This window comes from Volvox carteri, assembly GCF_000143455.1.
Source record: "Volvox carteri f. nagariensis unplaced genomic scaffold VOLCAscaffold_63, whole genome shotgun sequence".
Taxonomy (NCBI): domain Eukaryota; kingdom Viridiplantae; phylum Chlorophyta; class Chlorophyceae; order Chlamydomonadales; family Volvocaceae; genus Volvox; species Volvox carteri.
Window position 1 is genome coordinate 254,405 of NW_003307606.1, and position 2,311 is coordinate 256,715.

The 2,311-nt window shown below is 54.8% G+C and overlaps 1 protein-coding gene across 1 annotated transcript in view; it reads left to right on the forward strand.

Moving 5' to 3' along the window:
- Window positions 1-208: 208 nt before the first annotated feature.
- Window positions 209-2,311, forward strand: part of VOLCADRAFT_119466 (uncharacterized protein) — a gene marked incomplete at both ends in the record, with an annotated part of 4,631 nt that continues 2,528 nt past the window's right edge. The window contains 5 exons of the mRNA XM_002956587.1: window positions 209-279; window positions 393-467; window positions 648-782; window positions 959-1,112; window positions 1,297-1,460. Coding sequence (XP_002956633.1) covers window positions 209-279; window positions 393-467; window positions 648-782; window positions 959-1,112; window positions 1,297-1,460 — 599 coding nt within the window. The remainder of the gene's footprint in view (window positions 280-392; window positions 468-647; window positions 783-958; window positions 1,113-1,296; window positions 1,461-2,311) is intronic.

The window sequence follows — 2,311 nt, forward strand, 5'->3', positions numbered from 1 at the left end:
CTCATGAACCGCGTCGATCTGGCAAAGAAGGATAAGAGCAAAGGTGTTTTTTATGCAGTAGAGTCCGGTTGTACGGGAGATATACATACACTCTTACGCTGCGCGTGGAAATTCGGTTATTGTAGGGATTAACGGATTGTAATAACTTAACGACCTGAAAACCATCTTAAGGATTGCGCTCACTCACGGGCAGCTGTAAATTGCGGGAATGGCGCCTCTCGGTGCAGCGCTACTCGGCACAGGCATTTTTGCCAAGGACATCTATAAGAATAACTTCAAGTAAGACAAGCCATTGTTTCTGATCTGGTTTCATTTTCACCTGCGTCTTACAGTACTGTTGCATGTCAGCAAGCAAAATGTCCCAAAGACTTTGCTCCATGGCGGCCACGTAGATCCAAAGAGGGTGAGCTTGAGCTCAAGGCAGTATGGTCTCGCACAATCGAGTCAGCGCAAGCTTACGTCCACGAGTAAGTTTCCGTACGCTTTCGAGCCGAAGCCCTCCTTCGTCAGAAAGCAAACCTGCCCCAGCCGCCATCTCCACCCCTTCCACGTCATATCCACCCCATTATTCCATCAACCTCTGTGACTGCTGCTGCTGCTGCTGCTGCTGCTGCTGCTGCTGCTGCTGCTGCTGCTGCTGCTGGCAGGTACTTCCCCAAGAGCAAGGTGATGGCCGGGGAGGAGGGCCTGCAGCACATACTCGACGACGATTCCATTCATCTTGTCGTGGTGGTGTTGCCCGTGCAAGTGTGCCTTCAGGTGCGGCTACGTGGGTCGGTCAGGTGGGATTGCCCGCATACACCGCCGAAACGCATACTCAGAACACACGGCCTCACACACTCCAGCTCATCGACCCTGAATTACACATACATACATCCACACATTCACACACCCATCGCTTTGTTAATAAGTTATTCCTCTGTACCACACCATCCCCGTCTCCCTCACCACGGCTCAGATCATTAAAAACACACAGACAGAGACAGACAGAGATGCATATACGCGCACGTATCGGCACAGATAATAGAACAATTGTAGATGAACAATTGAAGACGTTGAACACAGACCGCGACTCCCCCGCATGTGCGCCTCAAACGCATCCCTCTTGCCGCGTGAGGGGTGCGGCCCCCTTCTCACTTTCCTTCCATACACATCCAACGGCGACACCTTGCCGACGACAAGGCGGACCTCAACTCGCCCCGCACCTTCCTTTTTCCCCACCTCTCTCATGGGGTGGTGATAGCGGTGATAGCGGTGCCGGTGGTGGTGCTGGTGGTGGTGGTGGTGCTGGTGCAGGTGGTGGAGCGCTGCCTAGCCGCCGGCAAGGCTGTGGTCCAGGAGAAGCCTGTGGCTGCCACTGTCGAGGGGGCGCTGCGGGCAATCGCGAGCTACCGAAGGGCGGTTGGGGAGGCGGTTGACCCGCAACGAACACCGCTCTGGATGTTTGCAGAGAACTACCGGTGTGTGTGCGGCTCCCCGGGGGGAAGGGGGGGGAGATGCATGAGTGTGTGTGTGTGTATGTGTTGGGTTGCGCTGCGATGGTGACGTGGAGGGAGATGAATAGGGGCAGGCACAGGACAAGTTGGGTGTCGGCTTCAAGGAAGCCGGAAAAAGGGCGGGGCCCCTCTGCATCCGTACAGGCCGGTAGCAAGGGTGGCAAGGGTGACAATTGATGGGTAGTGTCAACGCGGTGGGAGATATGCTTTGTTGCAGCAGTGCTGATGGTGTGAGAGCTAAGCTTGCACCGGCGGAATCGTCAGCACCGCCTGCGGGCTCCACGCGAATCGCATCCATTCCGGGTGCATGCCGCATGGACAGTGCGGCAGACCGCAAGTCGGAATGCCCGTGCGGGCAAATGGTAACGAAAGCTGGGTGAATTTCGGTGCTGTCTGTGATGTTTATCCCCGAAGCGCCAGCGGCCTCAGCAATCTGCCCCACAGCCGCGGGGTTCATCGGGGCACACCGCAAGTCTCAGGAGGCCCCGTGCATTGGCCAAAGTAAATGTACAAACAAGGAGCTTGTGTATTTCATAGAGAAATGAAAGCAAATTATGTTGGCCTGCTGGTGGCAAGTCGGATTGCCCATGCCGGCAAATGGTAACACAAGCTGGGTGTTCGAGTTATCATACGCCGTCATCTCAGAATTCCATTGTGAGATACGCGGCAGCTTTTGGGATGAAATTTAGCGCGAGAGGCGTTGATGTGGCTTTTGAGGTCGGTGAATGGAGGCAGCTAAACTTGTTTGTGCTCATACGGTCTTTCTTAGCTACATGCGAGATACCTTGCAATAGAGAATGCTGTATAGTACCGAT